Source organism: Mus musculus, chromosome 14 (assembly GCF_000001635.26).
Source record: "Mus musculus strain C57BL/6J chromosome 14, GRCm38.p6 C57BL/6J".
NCBI lineage: Eukaryota > Metazoa > Chordata > Mammalia > Rodentia > Muridae > Mus > Mus musculus.
The window spans coordinates 51,153,755-51,173,204 of NC_000080.6; the positions used below are offsets into that span (position 1 = coordinate 51,153,755).

At 44.2% G+C, this 19,450-nt stretch overlaps 1 protein-coding gene and 1 pseudogene across 1 annotated transcript; one reads left to right on the forward strand and one right to left on the reverse strand.

Moving 5' to 3' along the window:
• Positions 1-8,505: 8,505 nt before the first annotated feature.
• Rnase2b (ribonuclease, RNase A family, 2B (liver, eosinophil-derived neurotoxin)) lies at positions 8,506-9,264 on the forward strand. Its single transcript, NM_019398.2, has one exon. The coding sequence runs from the start codon at positions 8,710-8,712 to the stop codon at positions 9,175-9,177; it is 468 nt and encodes a 155-aa protein (NP_062271.2). The 5' UTR covers positions 8,506-8,709; the 3' UTR covers positions 9,178-9,264.
• On the reverse strand, positions 14,213-14,587 carry Ear-ps1 (eosinophil-associated, ribonuclease A family, pseudogene 1; annotated as a pseudogene).

Below are 19,450 nucleotides of genomic sequence, written 5' to 3' on the forward strand. Positions count from 1 at the left end.
GGGGAAAATTAAAAATGAATTCCTTGTCATTAAGGTAAGTTTAACAGTGTTTGTTAAAAAACACTAATAGTTAGTGTCTCTTACACCCACTCCCACCCACATGCCCTTCCTCCCTCTCTGTCTCCTCCTTCTTCCTGGATTTATCTCTAATCTCACAGAGGACTGGGAAAGCACAGCTCAGCAGGGCTCTCATTATTTCCCTCACAGAGCAAACTGGCTCACAGGGCCTTTGTCAGAGGTCTTGTAGTGACATGAGCAAGTCAATGTCCTCTCTGTGACTTCATCTTGTCTTCTGCAAGTCAGTGTGCTACCATTCAGCTAATCATCCACACTATGCTGTCTTCCTACACACACTGAAGGCAGACAATCTCTTAAGGTTCCTCTAAATGTTTTTTGTTTTTTGTTTTTTTTTTGGTTTTCGAGATAGGGTTTCTCTGTGTAGCCCTGGCTGTCCTGGAACTCACTTTGTAGACCAGGCTGGCCTCGAACTCAGAAATCCACCTGCCTCTGCCTCCTGAGTGCTGGGATTAAAGGCGTGCGCCACCACGCCCGGCTTTTGTTTTTGTTTTTGTTTTGCTTTGGTTTTTGTCTTGTTTGAGTGTCTGTCTGCTTTCTGATGTAACCTTATCTGAGCCTCCTTTGCTGAGCTACACTCTCAGCTCCCAGGTTTTCTTCTTCTAAAGCTCTTCCTCTCAGTGATGGTGTTGTATCTCAGCAGTAGGGCTCTGCCTAAGACCCTGACCTGATAACACAAAGGAAGAGGGCAAAACCTGAGGCTGGTGAAATAGAAAAGGATAGAAAGTCATGTGGGTGCACGCGCACACACACACACTTGGCTGGACCTAACCACCTTGTCTTAGTCAGGGTTTCTATTCCTGCACAAACATCATGACCAAGAAGCAAGTTGGGGAGGAAAGGGTTTATTCGGCTTACACTTCCACACTGCTGTTCATCACCAAGGAAGTCAGGACTGGAATTCAAGCAGGTCAGGAAGCGGGGGCTGATGCAGAAGCCATTGGAGGGATGTTCTTTACTGGCTTGCTTCCCCTAGCTTGCTCAGCCTGCTCTCTTATAGAACCAAGACTACCAGCCCAGAGATGATCCCACCCACAAGGGGCCTTTCCCCCTTGATCACTAATTGAGAAAATGCCTTACAGTTGGATCTCATGGAGGCATTTCCTCAACTGAAGCTCCTTTCTCTGTGATAACTCCAGCTGTGTCAAGTTGACATAAAACTAGCCAGTACACACCTGGTTCATCAATTTCACAATTGCACATGCATGCTTATATACATACACATATACCTACATATGTATATGTTTACATAAATACACACACACATACATATATACATATGGCACATGACACACATACATTTGATAAATGTAGCAGTGCCCCAACAGCCACAACTTATATTTTGTCTCAGCCTTTTATACTTTCTTAGACAGAAGTTCTTTATGAAATTACCTCACAGAAAAGGGATTTATGGAAAATGTCATGGTAAGTTCAAAGCAGTTTCATTCTATAAGCTCATTATAAGTTCAAAGAAAAAGTTTCACATCGCTACGTGGTGCATACCATCAGCTTCATCCTTGGATCTGACCTTGAATGAATGTTTTTCTTTGATCATTAATTGTTCCAAGCCAATTTCTCCTCTCAGTGTAATTTATGAAAGCTCTTTGTACTCTCTATTATGCAGCCTTTACTCACTATTCTATGAGGAGGGGGCACATTCTATTCTTGATTCTGATTTTATTATATTTTTCTAGCAAAACAACTAAAACCATCTCCTAAACCTTTCTTTCTATATTTTCTTGAATCAAATCACTAATTCTATAAAGTCATTAATTCATCTAAACATTATTATTATCTGAAAGTACATCTTCATATTGATCTTCAGGAAATCTGTCCAGTAGGGTGGGCTAATGCCCAGGAATTATTAGGCTATATAACAGTGGTAGGAAAGGCATACAGAGGCAATCCTGGGATGAAGTCTCTGGGGTCCTGGTCTCACGCACACCCATAGCAGCCATGCAAATGATGGGCCATCTGCAAAAAACCTCAGCTGCTTGCCATGGCTTCCTACATGGCTTGTACGAAAGTTAGGGAACTCCTTCTGAACTGTGATTTGTGGAATGTGTTAGTTTGCCTAGTTTTTCTGGTGATGCATCTCTGTGACCTTCAAATACTTCCCAGGCCAGCACAGTTATCTGGTGACCTGCATTGTGTATATATATTAGATTTGTCTTTTTTTTTTAAAGGCATGCGCCACCACTCCCCACTTTTTCTTTTCTTTTTAAAGTTTTAAAATTTATTTATTTATTACATGTAAGTACACTGTAGTTGTCTTCAGACACACCAGAAGAGGGCGTCAGATCTCATTACGGGTGGTTGTGAGCCACCATGTGGTTGCTGGGATTTGAACTCAGGACCTTGGGAATAGCAGTCAGTGCTCTTAACCACTGAGCCATCTCGTCAGCCCCCTAGATTTGCCTTTTATCTTCCCAGGTTTGCTAAGAGATTTGTCCTAATACTATCTACAAGTAAAATGCCACATGGAGGTCCTGATCTTTTGGTGCCAAAGATGAGATGATTCTTTCTGTTGGTGTCCTTGCTTATTTTGGTGAGAATAGTGGGCTTTCCTTGAATACCTGACAGTTGCGAGACTAAGGGCTTTCTCTGCTTAGTTAAAAAAATTCACCTTGGAACCAATTTGAGAAGTATCCATTCTCCCTCTCAAGTGTCCACTGGTTCTTTCTCACTTCCAGCTCAGATCAGCATAAATTTATTACACAGTGCTTGCCACATAATCAATCAATATTATTTGAAGCAAGGTGTGTGGGTGTGAGGGGTAGACTTTCCAATATATACACATTGCAGCACAGTGCTTGTCGTATTAAAGGTAATCAGAATGCTAATTAAACATGTTAGTGATCTAAGGATGATGTTTTAATTGTCTTCACACAACAATGAAAAGGTCTTTACGGAACAGGCTGCCAGTTCTTGGTCCCCGGACCTTGGCATGAATGACTGATATACGATTCAGGCCATAAAACTCAGCACATAGACAGCACCACCTCCCAAAACAAAAACAAAGATGCAATCCATCAAAGCCCACAGTTTTGAGGAAGTCTCTAAGTGCACTGAGACTTTTTTGCTTCTGTAGTTTCACTTCGGGCTAACTGTTCTTGTTAACAGAAGAATGTCAACTCAGAATTTTTTTTTAATTTTTAATTTTTATCTTTATTAAAGTTATTTATTTGGTTTACATCTCAATATCAGTCCCCCTTTTCCTCTTAGTATCCTCTCATGTGGATCCTCCCCCTTTCCACCCTCCCCTTCTCCTTTGAGAAGGGGGTGCCCCTGTAATAATCATTTCCCCTACTCACCCCCCCCCCCATTTCCAGGCACATCAATCTGCTGCAGGACTAGGTGCATCCTCTCCTACTGAGGCCAGAGAAGGAAGTCCATTTAGGGGAACAGGATCCACTAACAGGCAGGCAACAGATTTAGGAACAGGCCCACACTCCTGTACTTGGGGGATGTACATCAATACCAAGTTCTTATCTTCTACACATGTGCAGAGGGACAAGGTCCAGCCCATGCTCACTCTTCGGTTAGTGATTCAGTCTATGTGCCTCCCCAAGAGTCCAAGTTATTAAACTCTGTTGGCCTTCCTGTGGAGTTGCTGTCCTCTTTGGGTCCCTTAGTCCTTCCCCCTACAAGACTACCTGACTCCCATCTAATGTTTGGCTGTGGGTCTTTGCATCTCTTTCCATTGGCTGCTAGGTGGAGCCACTCAGAGGACAGTTATGCCAGGCTCCTGTCTGCAAACAACAAAATATCATTAATAGTGTCAGGGATTGGTTCTTGCCCATGGGATGGGTCTCAGTTTGGGGCAGTCATTGCTTGGTCATTCCTCTGTCTCTGCTCTATCTTTGTCCCTATACATATTGTAGGTGGATGCATTTTGGGTTAAAGATTTTGTGGGTGGGTTGCTTTTCTTATCCCTCCACTGGGAGTCCTGCCTGGCTACAGGAAATGGCCACTTCAGGATCCATATTCATTACTGCTAGGAGCCTTGCCCTCATAGACACTCTGGGGCCTTCTTCCAATTCCAGGTCTCCGGCATGTCCTAAAGATTATCTCCACCCCAGACTCCTGACTTCCCTTCTCTTTCCCCTACTCTCCCTACATCTGCCCCCTCCCCTTCCTTCATAGTATCCACTTCCAATATCTATTTTTTTTTCTCTTCTGAGAAAGATTCAAGCATCCACCATTGGACCTTCTGTTGGGTTTGTAGATTATAGTGTGGGCATTCTATAATTTGTGGCTAATATCCACTTATAAATCACTCATGGTGTTATTTTCTTTCCTCTTTTTTTTAATTGGAAATTTTCTTTATATTCATTTCAAATGTTATCCCTGTTTCTGGCTTCCCCTTTGAAAAACACACTACCTCTACCCCCTACCCACTACCCCCTACCCCTGCTTACCAACATACTCACTCCCACTTCCTGGTCCTGGCATTCCCCCACACTGGGGCATAGAGCCTTCACAGGACCAAGGGTCGGACTAGGCATCTTCTGCTACATATGCAGCTGGAGCCATGAGTCCTACCACATGTACTCTTTGGTTGGTGATTTAGTCCCTGGGAGCTCTGGGAGTACTGGCTAGTTCATATTGTTGTTCCTCCTATGGGGCTGCAAACCCCTTCAGCTCCTTAGGTCCTTTCTCTAGCTCCTTCATTGGGGACCCTATGCTCATTCCAATGGATGGCTGTGAGCATCTACTTCTGTATTTGTCAGGCACTGGCAGAACCTCACAGGAGACAGCTATATCAGGGTCCTGTCAGCAAGCCCTTGTTAGCATCCACAATAATGTTTAGGTTTGATGGTTGTATATGGATGGATCCCCAGGTGAGTCAGTCTCTGGATGGTTATTTTTTCAGTCTCTGTAACTCCTTCCATGGGTGTTTTGTTCTCCCTTCTAAGAAGGATCAAAATATCCACACTTTGGTCTTCCTTCTTCTTGAGTTTCATGTGTTTTGCGAATTGTATCTTGGGTATTCTGAGCTTCTGGACTAATATCCACTTATCAGTGAGTACACATCATGTGTGTAATTTTGTGATTGGATTACCTCACTCAGTATAATAGAACTCCATGGACTATGAGTGTGTATGCCCTTATTAGTGGGAACATTATGGACTATGCATGTATATTCCTTTATTATCCCTTTCCTATTTGAAACTCCAGCACCAGTCAGTTATGCTAAGATCTGGAGGCCTCCTGAGGTCTGGGGCCCTGTTACACTATCAGTAAACAAACTTGTGAGATGACTTTATGAGGAGTATCATGAGGCCTAGGATAGAATATTCCTAGAAGCACAAGGTTATGCATCATTTTAGCCCTCAATGGCACAACTGTGGGCATCACAGGGACCTGGGAAGTGGGTAATGATAGTGAGAGACAGAACTCTGATGGCTCCTCATGAAAGAACAACTTTTATTTACCCACTGCTGTTGATACACGGTCTAGCTAGTTACTAGACAATCACTGCAAGCAGAGCTTGAGCAAACAGTATCTCTGCCTCCTTCTCTGAGATTTCCTTCTATACTTCCCTGCCTTTTGTGGCCTTTTTGTGTTCTGGAGGACAACCTCCCAGGATTTAGATCTACTACCTGCAGTGTCCCCTCAGTCAGGGGACCACATCTAGGTTGCTGTTTGTGAAAGGCACTGCAGGCCTTCTGGACTCCAACAATTCTGGCTCTGGAAGAAATGAATGGAAGGTTCAGTTCTTAGATACATGGAATTGCTTTTTTCACACTGACCTACAGAGTCAATTTAATTCCAAATAAAATCCCAACCAAAGTATCACACCATCCATTCTATATGCCACCAGTATATGGGCTGTGAAAAGTACCCCTCAATGAGTACCTCAAGAACACAGTGGTGCCAATCATGGCTCCAGGAATGAAGACATGCTGTACCAGACCAAGGCAACAACGTGGTTCCAATCGTGCACAGGAAATATGGAATGGCAGGGGAGGTAGAGCTCCACTGTGTCCCCCTGAAGTTACATACATGAGTCACTCTGCAGAATCCTGAGTGCAAAAAGGAGCTGCAGGGCCGTTCACAGACACAACCAACCCAGAGCCCTGTCTGCATGGGAGGTCTCTCTGCAGTCCCTATGTACTTGCAGAAACCTGGTCAAAAGGATCAAGATCAGCTTTTCTTCAATAAATAGCCTTTCAAAGAGATGACAGAAGGTCATATAACATAAAAGAGAAAACTTTAGAGCCCCTGGACCAAATATACCTTGAGCTTTATAAATCAGAGTTAAATTAACTTGTATCCTGCTACAAATCAGCTTTCCAATACTTGATTAATACCTGAGACAGATGGTTTGAAAGAAACAGTGATTCGTTTGATTCTAGTGTCAAAGATATCCTGTCAGGTGGCTTTCATGTTTGGGGGTCTGTGGCACAGAAAAGCCCATGGTGGGACATGTGTATTAAAGCAAAACTGTTCAAGGTCGTGGCAGAAGAAAGGAGGACAGGAAAGGGCACAGGGACCCAAAACATCCTTCAAGGGCAAGGCCACGGCATCCTAGCTTATCCTTATTGAGTCTTACTTCCTAAAGCTGAGCATCCACTCACAGCAGCACAGGCTGCTTACAACCTGGCTCATAAGCTAGATCTGGAAGTGAAAGCCTGGGACCCTAGAACTTCCAGCCTAGTCAGAAGGATAGAAAAATTGAATCCAATCTGGGTTTCTAAACAAGTTCAAACCAAACCCAGGCCCCAGAGTGACACCCTACTCAACACTCCTTAGCACCTCCAAAAGATCAGTCCCTAAAAGATGGGTTACTGTGACAATTTTATAAGAGCTGTGCACTGTCATTTCCATAGACAGCCCGAGCACTGGGCAGAGATATGTCAAATACTGTGTTGGCATTGGGCATCTTTCAGTCAGTAGGTAGGTCAAGAGTAGTCATTGCAAGAGGATTCCAGGGTTGGAGAAATTCCAAGTTTTGGATACAATCTCTCAACAATGGATTCTGCAAATAGACACCTATCAATTGGGACAGCAAAATTCTCACTGTGGCTTATAGGTCAAGTGAGGAAGTATTTCTTGAGACAATGCCCTATGATATTCATCAAGTTTTGGAAAGAAAAAACTCAAGGACTTACTACCAAGATGTTACCCTGACTTTACTTCACTGCAGAATTGGGAGCAGTTCTGGGGATATGTGAGTGGATTGGAATGCAAGGGAGATTTGGATAACAAAAACAAAAAACAAAAAACAAAACCAAAAAAACAAAACAAACAAACAAAAAACCTTAGAGAGGTATTTAATCTGTTGAAGCCAAATCTCTTAAAGTATTTGATGCTGCAAATATAGCTCAGGGACAGGGTGCACAAGGTTCCAGGTTCAAACCCCAGCACAAAGAAAAACAAATAAAATTTCCATTACATTAATATATCTGTTTTAACATTGGCTAATAGTAACTCTGGCATCTTAGATAAAATAGTGCTCTCCTGAGCATCCATGGTGTAAAATAGTTCATTAGTACTAAGTCTGGAGCAAATGAGGGTAGATGGAAATGTACAAAGGAATCTTTTACAGGAACCAATAAGAAAGATACTGTGCAATAGGAGTACAGTGTTTTCTTATTGTTTCTAAATGCAATTTTTATAGTTTATTTTTTAATTTCACATGTATCTGGACTGATATGTGCCATGCATGTACAGGTACTAACAAAAACTATACAGGTGTCAGATTCTGTGGACCTGAAGTTATCTGCAGTTGTGGCCTCCGGGTGACAAACTGGGGTGCTCTGGAAGGGAAGGAATCTGGAAGAGGGGAGGTTCTCATAATCACTGACATCTCACCGATCCCTAAGGATTATTTTTACTTATGTGTCTCTGTGTGTCTGTGCACATGTGTATGAACATGCCAACTGATGCTATTAGAAGACATAAGATGACCTGGAATAAAGTTACAGGCAGTTGTAAGCAACCCAGCATCTGTGCTGAAACCAATCTTGGGTGCTCTGGGAGAGCATCAGGTGCTCTTAACCACTGAGCTATCTCTGCACACCCCAACATCATATAAGTTTAAAAATGAAAGACAGAAATGAAAATGTCTCTTATGATTCTGGCTTTCCAAAGCTTTTTATTTCTAACTGTGTACCCAGGCTAATAGAAAACTTGGTCTGTCCATTACTGAAAACAGTTATGAAGTGTGCAGCCAATCAAAAGGATTTCTATGTAGAGTTCAGATTCAGACTTCAAACTGCCCTGCACAAGAGGACTTGGAATTTATTCCTTACAATGGAGCCAGAAGCACCATGACTTGGCCAAGTGAAGAAACAGAAGGCTGGTTGCACAAGCAGGCAATGTACCAATGTGTGGGTTCTGCACCAACTCCACCCACAGAGCCTGCTGTATATCTATGGACCCAAGTGGAGCTCACCCATTATCCCTGATTTCCAGGACAACCAGCGCTCAGTTCCACGGGAGCCACAAAGCAGACTGGGTAAGACACTGACTGTCTGGGCCTGGGACAGGAGGGGCAGTGATGGGACAGTGTCCAGGAGAAGTCCCACCGTGGACCCACAGTGACAGCAGAGGGCCTTCAGGAAGAGATATGGAAAACTGAGGTAGGGTGGAAGTAGTCACTTCTCTTCTGTCCTCACAGGAAACATGGGTCTGAAGCTGCTTGAATCCAGACTTTGTCTCCTGCTGCTGCTGGGACTTGTCCTAACGCTTGTCTCATGCCAGCGACCAACCCCTTCCCAGAAGTTTGACATCCAGCATATCTATAAGAAATCCTCTCCCAAATGTGATGATGCAATGCGGGTCGTTAACAAGTATACAGGAAAATGTAAGGACTTGAATACTTTTCTTCATACAACTTTTGCTGATGTTGTCCGTGTGTGTCACAATCCACCCAAGACTTGCAAAGACGGGACAAGTCCAAATTGTCATGATAGTTCATCTAAGGTATCTGTAACTATCTGTAAACTCACAAAACGGGCAAGGAATTATACCCACTGCAGATACAAAACAACAGGAGCAAAGAAGTCCTACACAGTTGCCTGTAACCCCAGAACTCCAAAGGACCGTCCCACCTATCCAGTAGTTCCGGTTCACTTGGATCGGCTATTTTAGCTCCAGTGCCAGCACTTTGTACCTTCCCTCATCTGCTACTGCCGAGATCATAGTAGTGAAGAACGAATTCCTCTGTCTGCGCTGCATATCAGCACCTGTCCTCATGAAACCTATCCCTGGCTTCCTTTACTTTAGCTGAAAAGACCTTTTCTAGTCAATAAATACCTTTGTATACTCATCTCGATCTGTAGTATCTCTGTGTGCCGCAGACGGACCTCACTTGGGTCCTCGATCCACAGGCGAAACTCGGGTTCTGGTTACAGGCAGACAAGGAGTTGGCATGGATAGCAAACAAATACAAACACAAGGGAGGCGGTATCTGAATGTAATTTGTCAAATTGAGCATCAAACTTTTAACGCAGAAGAAAATAGGGCAGTTAGGTGACACATTGGCAAGGAACAATGAGGTTACCGGATGCTTAATGACTCTTACACAAAACAGGGAAATGCAAACATAAAGACTGGCAGGAAGTGGGCAATAAAACAACTGAGACAAAGTCAGCTCTATCTAAGGTCAGCTATATTCTTAGAAGCCAGGTGTGAGGTCTTTACACTCCCGGGGCAAGTGCTTTCATGCCCAAGCCATAGTTCTAATTAGGGAGTTCCGCTCTAGCTAACCTTCTCATAAATATTGCAATATTCTAGTTCCTTCTCAAATCACAGCCCGATCTACTTCCTAAACCACTGTAATTTCCTGTATATGTGAGTGACTCGGCTTTTATTTTAAGTGATTGTGGGGGGCGGGGGGAACTTTCTATTAATAAGTAGTGTAGTCTGCCATATATAACTATAATAAGAATTCTAAACTTACTTTGCTAAGCTTGCCCTGAGATTTCTAACTCTATGTAGTAGATAGTAATGCCTGATTTCTTTCACTATCTCTCTTAAAATACTAGAGTCAATTCTGAATGTCACTGAATAGGCAACATTCTTACTGAATTCCAAACCCAGGGTCAGCTCAAGGTATTGGTGAAGGCCAGGAAGCAAAGTTCAATTTTGCTTAGGTATTTAGCAAGTCGTTGCTTGGAGGCACCTGTAACAAAACCATACTGAAAGAAAGCACACAGATCCATTCGCAAGGACAAGTTTGGAGCATTCGTTATACGGGATGCCACGTTTCCAGGAGATTAAGTTTCCGTGAACTTTTCACCTCTGGACTGTGTCCAGGTTTCTAGTCCTGTCACACGAGTCACTACTGGAATGGGCTTAGCATCTGTATCTGACAAGGGTGGGGAGAGAGGAAGGGGGAGAGACAAACACAGAGACAATTGTGTGTGTGTGTGTGTGTTCGTGTGCGTGTGCCTGTGTGTGTGTGTTGAGGCAGGATCTCATACCTTTTGAGGCACCATTGCACTCCCAGGAAACAAAAGAATCTGAGAAGAGATGGGCACCTTTTCAGAATGTTCCTACATGGCATCTTCCCTGAAGTTTCTCTGTGAGAAGAAGTGGCTGGCAGAGGAGACCAGGGAAGTGGGATCTCTCAGTGAGGCTATCCCTTGCACTGTCCCTGCTTAGCTGTCTTCAGAGGCCAATTCTGAGATCATTCAACACAAACAGGAAGGACAGATTCCAACATAGAGGAACTGGAATCCACACAGAAAACAGATGAATAATGAAAGGTCCTGCCCTGACTCCTGAGGGCAGAACTGTAGTCAGGAATCAGTTTCAGACAGGAAACTACCATTTCTTCCCTACCATGCATCATGGGTGAGCTGGGCATCGCCAGATGTGGCCGTGAAACTTCCTGTAGCATCAGATACAGAATGGGTCACTGGGGTGACATCCTCAGGTCCACACCTCTGACTTTCAGTCTGGATCCCCAGCTTCCATTTTGCTCTTCCTTCCTGGGATCCCAGATGCAATACTTAGCCTCTCCTCAGTCAGGCCTGCAGGGAAGCCACTACTCTTGAGCAGCAAGTGGATTAGTTGTGGAATCTGCACTTCTGGGTTGGTGTGGAATCTTGCTGAGTCTGGCATGGCCTTGGTGTGGACAGAATGACAGGGTTCCTGACCCTGGAACAGGACCAGCAGATGTGGACTGCCATGGCATAAGGCTTGTTTGTATAATTATGTACATATTTTCATGTTTGCTTGACCAATGTCATCCCTGTTAACCTTAATGACTCCATAAGGACCTGAGGTGTGTGTGTGTGTGTGTGTGTGTGTGTGTGTTTGCTAAAGATTTCAAGTTTCTACTATGCATATTGTAACTTCTAATAGTTTTCATTTTATTGAGACAATTGAGGTAGAAACCAAGTTCCATATACGATATTCTTTTACACACCACACCCAACACTACTATTTTGCATCATATTTCATACAGAAAAGTCAGTCATTCTCTTTCTTAACCATGACCACCAGCCATCAAATCCAGGAAATTCAAGAAGAAAGATGGTAGAGGACAGGCAGGCCTGCCCACTACAACCTCTACAGAATAAGCTGGGAAATACTTGTTAACAGCTCTCAGTTAGGTGATCGATATCTCAGTATCTCAAGTTGTAATAGCAAAGTCAATGGGGAAATTTACAAAGCAGAAGGGAAAGTCCAGAGCTCATTTCCTATAAGCTGACACTGAAAGAGAGAAGGGGTGGATGGGACCAGAGCAAAACAGAGGTGCCCAGCTAAGCTGACATTGCCAGTGAAGCTCACATAAATGTCAGAGGAGAAAGTGCTGGACAGAGTAGAGGGTGCTGAGTGGGGTAGAGAATGCTGAGTCAGGCAGAGTATGAATGCCTCCTGGGCTAGGTGTGGGCTTCTCTGGAGTCTCTGGAAGGTCCTGCCTGGGCTCTCAGAGATCTGTTCTGTTCTCTTAAGATCAAATCACCAATGATCGGCATGTTCTGGACAGTGGTTCTGGAGACCAGTGTTGAGTGTCACACATGCCCCATGGCAGTTCTGTCATCCTGGGTCAAGTTGTAGATGCAGGACCCAGCCCTATGCAGTCCTTGCAAACATCTGGAGAGCTACTCTTAGCTAATGTGTAAGATCCTCTTCAGACTCAGTCCCTGACCAGATCTGCAAGTGTATGCTTATTGTACAGCTTTGACTCTGTCTCTTTCTTGTAGCCTTGAGAGTTCTGTTGGCCAGGTTTCAGTGTCTGCTGCTATGACATGCATTCTGAGTTCCCCAGGAGTCCTGTTTGTGGAGAAGCTGAGTTCACACTTCACCACAAGTCAACAGGGATTGTTTAGAATGGTTTCCCATAAAAGTTCCAGTGTATGCTGAGTACAAAGCATTTTCCCAGCCTCTTTCCTGCTGCTTGTGTTGCTGCCCCACCCCTTCTGTCTCCAGGCTGCTCCTCTACCACACAAAGTGCTCATTACTGAAAGTTTCAATGCAGATTTTCCAGCTTCCAACAGTCTTGGGGCTTCCCCTTTCTGGGATGAGGAAGCTCCCCACACTGAGCCAATCTATATGAAATGAGCTCTAGACTAGCCCTTCTGCTTTGCAAATTTCCCCATTGACTTTGCTATTATAACTTGAGATACTGAGATATCAATCACCTACCTGAGAGCAGTTAACAAGTATTTCCCAGCTTATTTTGTAGAGGTTGTAGTGGGCAGGCCTGCCTGTCCTCTACCATCTTCCTTCTTGAATTTCCTGGATTTGATGGCTGGTGGTCATGGTTAAGAAAGAGAATGACTGACTTTTCTGTATGAAATATGATGCATAATAGTAGTGTTGGGTGTGGTGTGTAGGGTGTGGTGTCTACCACTATTGTCTCAATAAAATGAAAACTATTAGAAGTTACAATATGCATAATAGAAACTTGAAAACGTTAGCAAATACACACACACACACACAGAGAGAGAGAGAGAGAGAGAGAGAGAGAGAGAGAGAGAGCGCTCAGGTCCTTATGGAGTCATTAAGGTTAACAGGGATGACATTGGTCAAGCGAACATGAAAATATGTACATAATTATACAAACAAGCCTTATGCCATGGCAGTTCACATCTGCTGGTCCTGTCGCTGTCATTCAGTCCACACCAAGGCCATGCCAAACTCAGCAAGATTCCACACCAACCCAGAAAGTCAGATTCCACAAAAAAAAAACAAAAAACAAAAAAACAAAAAAAACATTTGCTGCTCAAGAGGAGTGGCTTCCCTGCAGCCCTGACTGTGATCCACTGAGAGCAAGAAGTACCACCACTGCCCAGCGGGGAGGAGAGGCCAAGTATTGCATCTGGGAGCCCAGAAAGAAAGAGCCAAATGGAAGCTGGGGATCCTGACTGAAAGTCAGACATATGGACCTGATGATATCACCCCTCTGCTCCATTCTGCATCTGACACTTCAGGAAGGCTCACGGCCACATCTGGTGATGCCCAGCTCACCTATGTCCTTAAAGGGATGGCACCTCCCTGTCTGAAACTGATTCCTGACTACAGTTCTGCCCTCAGGAGTCAGGGCAGGACCTCTCATTATTCATCTCTTTTCTGTGTGGATTCCAGCTCCTCTAGCTTGGAATCTGTCCTTCCTGGTTTGTGTTGAATTATCTCAAAATTGATGTCTCAGGACAGCTTGACCATAGAGGGCAAGGGATTGTCTTACTGAGAGATCCCACCTCCCTGGTCTCCTCTGCAAGCCACTTATTTCCCATAGAGAAACTTCAAGAAAGATGTCCTGTGGGGTCTTTCTGGAAAGATGCCCATCTCTTCTCAGATTCAATTGTTTCCAGGGACTGGGTAGATGCCTCAAAAGGTATGAAGCCCTGCCTCAACACACACACACACACACACACACACACACACACACACACACACACACACACACACACACACACACGTCTCTGTGTTTGTCTCTCCCCCTTCCTCTCTCCCCATCCTTGAGAGACACAGAGATACTAGAGATGGAGATGAGTATGTAACAGTATTTATCGACTAGAAAAGGTCTATTCAGCTAAATTAAAGGGAGTCAGGGACAGGTTTCGTGAGGACAGGTGCTGATATGCAGTGCAGACAGAGGAATTCGTTCTTCACTACTATGATCTTGGCAGTAGCAGATGAGCAAAGGTACAAAGTGCTGGCACTGGAGCTAAAATGTCCCATCCAAGTGAACTGGAACCACTGGATACCTGGGACTGTCCCGTGGAGTTCTGGGGTCACAGGCAACTGTGTAGGACTTCTTTGCTCTTGTTGTTTTGCATCTGCATTGTGCATAACTGCTTGCTGAAGTTGTGAGTGAAAAGATAGTTACAGGTACCTTAGATGAACTATCATGACATTTTGTACTTGTCCCGTCTCTGCAGGTCTTATGTGGATTGCTACACACATGGATTACATCAGCAAAAGTTGTATGAAGAAAAGTATTCAAGTCTTTACATACTCTTGTATAACTGCTAACAGACAGCATTGCATTATCACATCAGACATTCTTATAGATATGCTGGATGTCAAACTTCTGGGAAGGGGTCGATGGCTGGCATGAGACAACTGTTAGGACAAGTCCCGGCAGCAGCAGGAGACAAAGTCTGGACTCAAGCAGCTTCAGACCCATGTTTCCTGTGAGGACAGAAGAGGAGTGACTACTCCTACCCTACCGCAGTTTTCCCTATCTTTTCCTGAAGGCCCTCTGCTGTCACTTGGGTCCATGGTGCCACTTTTCCTGAACACTGTCCCATCATTGCCCCTCCTGTCTGAGGCCTAGACAGTCAGTGTCTTACCCAGTCTGTGTTGTGGCTCCCGTGGAACTGAGCGCTGGTTGTCCTGGAAATCAGGGATAATGGGTGAGCTCCACTTGGGTCCATAGATATACAGCAGGCTCTGTGAGTGGAGCTAGTGGCTTAGAGTCTTCAACATGCAGAACCCACACATTGGTGTATTGCCTGCTGATGCAACCAGCCCTTGGTTTCTTCACTTGGCCAAGTCATGGTGCTTCTGGCTCCATTGTAAGGAATAAATTCCAAGTCCTCTTGTGCAGGGCAGTTTGAAGTCTGAATCTGAACTCTACATAGAAATCCTTTTGATTGGCTGCACACTTCATAACTGTTTTCAGTAATGGACAGACCAAGTTTTCTATTAGCCTGGGTACACAGTTAGAAACAAAAAGCCTTGGAAAGCCAGAATCATAAGAGATTTACATTTCTCTCTCTCCTTTTTAAAATTATATGATGTCAGGTTCTGGTTAGTCTGCTCATTAATTAAGAGCAGGTACTGCTCTTCCAGAGGATCCAAGTTTGATTTCAGCACCTATGCTGGGAGGGTTACCACTGCCTGTAACTCCATTCCAGGTCATCTTATGTCTTCTACTAGCATCAGTTGGCATGTTCATACACATGTGCACAGACACACAGAGACACATAAGTAAAAATAATCCTTAGGGATCGGTGAGATGTCAGTGATTATGAGAACCTCCCCTCTTCCAGATTCCTTCCCTTCCAAAGCACCCCAGTTTGTCACCCGGAGGCCACAACTGCAGATAACTCCAGGTCCACAGAATCTGACACCTGTATGGTTTTTGTTAGTATCTGTGCATGCATGTTCATTTGAGTACAGACGCATGTAAAAGTTAAAAGTTAGAGTTTTTTTAAAAAATCGCATTTAGAAACAATTACATAAAACTGTACTCAGGGCATACTGCACAGTATTTTTCTTATTGGTTCCTGTAAAAGATTCCCTTCTACATTTCCATGTGTCCTCATTTGCTTTAGAGCTAGTACTAATGGTCCAGTTTTACACCATGGATGCTCAAGAGAACACCACTTTATCTAAGAGGCCAGACTTACTATTAACCAATGTTAAAAAAGATATTCTAAATGTAATAGAAATTTTCTTTGTGCTAGGGTTTGAACCTGGAACCTTGTGCACTCTGTCACTAGGCTAGATTAGCAGCATGAAATAGATGAAGATTTTTGGCTTCACCAGATTAAACACCTTTCTAAGTTTTTTGTTATCCAAATCTCCCTTGCATTCCAATCTACTGACACATCTCCAGACCAGCTCTCAATTGTGCTGTGAAGTACAGCCAGAGTAATACCCTAGTAGTAAGGCCTTTGGTTTTTCTTTCCAATCTTGATAAATATGATAAGGTATTGTCTCAAGAAATACTTCCTCACTTGACCTATAAGCTACAGTGAGTATTTTGCTGTCCCAACTGATAGATGTATTTGTGCAGATTCCATTGGTGAGAGATTGTGACCAAAACTTGGAATTTCTTCAACCCTGGGATCCTCTTGCAATGACTACGCTTGACCTACTGACTGACAGATGCCCAAGGCAGTGTAGTATTTGACACAGCTCTGCCAAGTGCTTTGGTTGTCTATGGAAATGACAGTGCACAACATTTGTAAAATTGTCACAGTAACCCATAATTTAGGGACTGATCTTTTCAGGATGCTAAGAAGTGTTGAGACAGGGTGTCACTCTGGAGCCTGGGTTTGGTTTAAACATGCTTAGAAACCCAGATTGGATTTAAATTTTTCTGACCTTCTGACTCAGGCTCGAAGTTGTAGGGTCCCAGAATTGCACTTCCAGACCCAGCTTATGAGCCAGGTTGTAAGCAGCCTGTGCTGCTGTGAGTGGATGCTCAGCTTTAGGAAGTAAGACTCAACAAGGATAAGCTAGGATGCCATGGCCTTGCCCTTGAAGGATGTTTTGGGTTGCTGTGCCCTTTCCTGTCCTCCTTTCTTCTGCCACGACCTTGAACAGTTTTGCTTTAATACACATGTCCCACCATGGGCTTTTCTGTACCACAGACCCCCAAACATGAAAGCCACCTGACAGGATGATATCTTTGACACTAGAATCAAACGAATCACTGTTTCTTTCAAACCATCTGTCTCAGGTATTAATCAAGTATTGGAAAGCTGATTTGTAGCAGGATACAAGTTAATTTAACTCTGATTTATAAAGCTCAAGGTATATTTGGTCCAGGGGCTCTAAGGTTTTCTCTTTTATGTTATGGGACCTTCTATATATCTCTTTGGAAGACGATTTATTTAACAAACCTGATCTTGACCTTATGATCAGGTTTCTGCAAGTACATAGGGACTGCAGAGAGACCTCCCATGCAGACAGGGCTCTGGGTTGGTTGTGTCTGTGAAGGGTCCTGCAGCTCCTTTTTTGCACTCAGGATTCTGCAGAGTGACTCATGCATGTAACTTCAGGGGGACACTGTGGAGCTCTACCTCCCCTGCCACTCCATACCTGCTGTGCATGATTGGAACCACGTTGTTGCCTATGGTCTGGTACAGCATGTCTTCATTCATGGAGCCATGATTGGCACCACTAAATGTGTTCTTGGGGTACTCATTGAGGGGTGCTTTTCACAGCCTATATACTGGTGGCATATAGCATGGATGGTGTGATACTTTGGTTGGGATTTTAACTGGAATTAAATTGACTCTGTAGGTCAGTGTGAGAATACCAATTCCATGTATCTAAGAACTGAACCTTCCATTCATTTCTTCCAGAGCCAGAATTGTTGGGGTCCAGAGGGCCTGCAGTGCCTTTCTCAAACAGTGACCTAGATGTGGTCCCCTGACTGAGGGGACACTGCAGGTACAAGATCTAAATCCTGGGAGGTTGTCCTCCAGGGCACAACAAGGCCACAAAAGGCAGGGAAGTGCAGAAGGAAATCTCAGAGAAGGAGGCAGAAATACTGTTTCTCAAGCTCTGCTTGCAGTGATTGTCTAGTAAGGCGCTAGCCCGTGTATCAACAGCAGTGGGTAAATAAAAGTTGTTCTCTCATGAGGAGTCATCAGAGTTTTGTCTCTTACCATCATTACCCCCTTTCCAGGTCCCTGTGATGCCCACAGCTGTGCCCCTGAGGGCTAAAATGATGCCCTCAGTGTTTCTAGGAATACTCTTTAAAGGCCTCATGATGCTCATCATAAAGTCACATCACATGTTTGTTTGCTGATAGTGCAACAGGGCCCCAGAATTCAGGATTCCTCCAGATGTTAGTATAATGGACTCCATGATGGAAGTGCCATTCAGGCTATAAAACTCAGCATGCAGACAACACTACATGCAAAAAATGGAAGCAAAGATCTAATCCATCAATGTCCATAGTTATGGGCAAGTCTCTGTCTTAGGGTTTTATTGCTGTAAAGAGCCACCATGACCAAGTCCACTCTTTTTTATTTTTATTTTTTTGTTTTTTTTTCAAGATAAGGTTTCTCTGTATAGCACTAGCTGTCCTGGAACTCACATTGTTGACCAGGCTGGCCTCGAACTCCAAGACCCGCCTGCCTCTCCCTCCCAAGTGCTGGAGTTAAAGGCATGCACCTCCACTGTCCGGCCATGTCCACTCTTATAAAGGAAAACATTTATTTGAGTGCTGTGTCCTGTATGGTCACCAGGAAAGGAACCATGCAGGACATGGTTCCTGTTCCTGTAGCAGGGCCAGCAGTGTGTGGGCCTCCACAAGTGCTGATGGTGTAAGACTTATTTGTTCAGCTAGTGGTAGGTGTCCCCTCCCTCACCAATACCACACTGAGTTTTCTGAAAGCTGCTCTACTCAAGTGTCAGAGGAAAGGAACTATAAAGGGTGCAGGCAAAAGGAACCCACCCATAGACTCACCCACCCATCCTTCTGAAATCCCCCAGAGGAAGAAAGCATGGAAGTCTTGAAATGTCACATGTCAATTAGAACAGAGAGAAACGTTAAAGGTATGTATATATGTATGTACACATATTATACATGTATATTTATATGTGTGGGGTGTGTGGTGGATGTATGGGAGTTTTGCCTGCATCTGTCAACTTCATGCGCAGTGCCCATAGAGGCCAGAAGAGGGCGATAGATTCTTCTGGAACTGCAGTCCCTGACTTGCTCCCAGGATTTAGGATTCGAGGGCACTCAAACCTGGATCCCCTGGAGGAGCAGCCAGTGCTTTTAGGAGCTGAGCCGTCTTTTCAGCCTGCTCAGAAACTTTCTTATCAATTCCCCTACCAGTGAGACACAGAGCTGCCACCAGAACAGCTGACCTGATCGTGAACTTTCAGTAACTGCGGTGGGCTCAGGGTTTTTCCAGAGGAGACTCCACAGCTCTTTGCTGATTTGTTTCATTTCTTTTTAAACCCTATTTGTACACCACAATGAGCCCATTAGAGCCCAGGTGGTCTGGGCTTGGAACTCGGAACACAAAATGTGATAGAACAGGAAATAAAAGAAATGAAACGAAGATTTCAAAGCCCATCTGTGCACACCAGTGGGAAGATTTCAAAGCCCATCTGTGCACACCAGTGGGAAGATTTCAAAGCCCATCTGTGCACACCAGTGGGAAGGAGCTTGCTTGCCCTTCGTTCCCCTCCAACTCCTGCTTTCTGCAGA

Excerpts from the sequence above, each read along its gene's own strand:
- Rnase2b (NM_019398.2), top strand. The coding sequence starts at position 8,710 with ATGGGTCTGAAGCTGCTTGAATCCAGACTTTGTCTCCTGCTGCTGCTG.